Consider the following 1,864-nt stretch of genomic DNA (forward strand, 5'->3'; position numbering starts at 1 on the left):
TATAGTTGATGCCCCATCTGGTAAATTTTATGTGATTGAGGGGGATGATGGTGTTAGACATTTACAAAGGTTATTATGCAATGAATTCAATGTAGTGAACCTATATGGTATAGATGAATGTGAGCCCCATATTTACTCTATTCCCAATATTGTACAATATGAAGAAGAATCTAATAAAATAGTGGATGATGTTGGTATTGATTGTAGCTTAAGTGATGTATGATCTGACTCTAGTACTAATTCTGAAGGATACAATTCTGAAGAATTAGAAGCACTTAAAGCACAAAAGAAAAGGAAAATAAATGAAAAACTTAGTGACTGCAAAGAGTTATGCAAAGGTATGTCCTGAAGCTAGGAAGTGTCTGAAGTTATATTCTCTGGCTAACAAGAAAAGATTAAAATTGGAGAAGAGTGACCTAGAAAGGCTTAGGTATAGTTGTGATATTGTTGGTTGTCCCTGTGTGTGCTTAATATCAAAAGAAAAGTTGGTGGGGTTAAAATCAAGACTTTATCTACTGAACATGATTGTGGCACTGCATTTGATAACAAGACTGTTGATTTTAGTACCATTGCACAATATTTCAAGCAGAAGTTAAAGGATAATCCTAAGTAGAAGGTTAGGGAGATGATGTTAGATTTGAAGAGAAACTTTGAGCTAAATGTTAGTCATGTGAAGTGCAAGAGGGCAAAGAGGATGGTATTGGAGTTACTAGATGGTAGTTTTTCAGATGAGTACAATAAACTAGAAGCTTATGCCAATGAATTGAGGGGAAGTAACCCTAGTAGTGATGTGGTTGTTACACTTTCAAAGAGTACACTTGAAGAAGGAAGAAGAAGGTTCTTGAGAATGCATATGTGTTTTCATGCTTTGAAGATGGGTTTCAATCTAGGATTGAGACCTTTTATTGGTTTGGATGGTACATTTTTGAAGGGCAAAGCCAAAGGCCAACTGTTAGTGGCAGTTGGACAGGATTCATAGAATCATTTTTATCCTTTGGCATGGGCAGTTGTTGAAAAGGAGAACAAAAATACTTGGAATTGGTTCCTACAACTGCTGCAATCTTCTTTGGACCTCAAGGAAGGGGAAAGAATCACCTTCATGTCAGATATGCAAAAGGTGAAGTTTTCTGAAATTTCGGATCTGTTATTCAATCTTCTAATTACTTTTTACTTGATAATCAATTCTGAACATCTTTGTTTGTTCTGCAAGGACTGCTTGATGCAGTCAAAACAGTCCTTCCCCAAGCACATCACAGGTATTATGTTAGACATATTAAGCCTAACTGGTACAAACAGTACAATACTGCGGAAAACAAGAATGCATGGACAACACTGGATTGTGGATGCAAGGGATAAGCCTATAATCAAGATGCCAGATGACATCATAATCAAGACCATGAACTTGTTAAGAGAACATGTAGAAGAAGTTAGGAGCTGGAGACATGATTTCAGTCTAAAATGTAAGGACTTGTACAATGAGTACCTGCAGATTGCACAAACTGTGTGTGAAGTAAATACAAATGGTCAAAATGGCTATGAAGTAACAGAAGGATCTGATAAGCATTGTGTTAATTTGGTTGTGAAGAAGTGCACTTGTAGGTCATGGGACCTTATAGGAATCCCATGTCCACATGCTATTAGAGCTATACTTCATGACTCTGGTGATCCAATCACTGAAATCAACTGGTGGTATAGCAAGGAGGCATTTTTGCTGACTTATAGGCACAAAATACAACATGTCAAGGGAGAAAAGGTTTGGAAGATTGAACCATCTCAAGCAATGGAGCCTCCAGAGCTTGTGAAATTGGTTGGTAGACCTAAGGTTAAGAGAGATAGGCAGAAGGATGAGGCAGTTAAAAAATAA

General features: G+C 37.1%; 1 protein-coding gene across 1 annotated transcript; it reads left to right on the top strand.

Annotated features, from left to right (window-relative positions):
- The first annotated feature begins 625 nt into the window (after positions 1–625).
- LOC107830784 (uncharacterized) lies at positions 626–1,864 on the top strand. Its single transcript, XM_075218470.1, has 3 exons — positions 626–917; positions 1,008–1,117; positions 1,226–1,864. The coding sequence occupies exons 1-3, from the start codon at positions 626–628 to the stop codon at positions 1,862–1,864; spliced, it is 1,041 nt and encodes a 346-aa protein (XP_075074571.1).

Source organism: Nicotiana tabacum, chromosome 7 (assembly GCF_000715075.1).
Source record: "Nicotiana tabacum cultivar K326 chromosome 7, ASM71507v2, whole genome shotgun sequence".
Classification (NCBI taxonomy): domain Eukaryota; kingdom Viridiplantae; phylum Streptophyta; class Magnoliopsida; order Solanales; family Solanaceae; genus Nicotiana; species Nicotiana tabacum.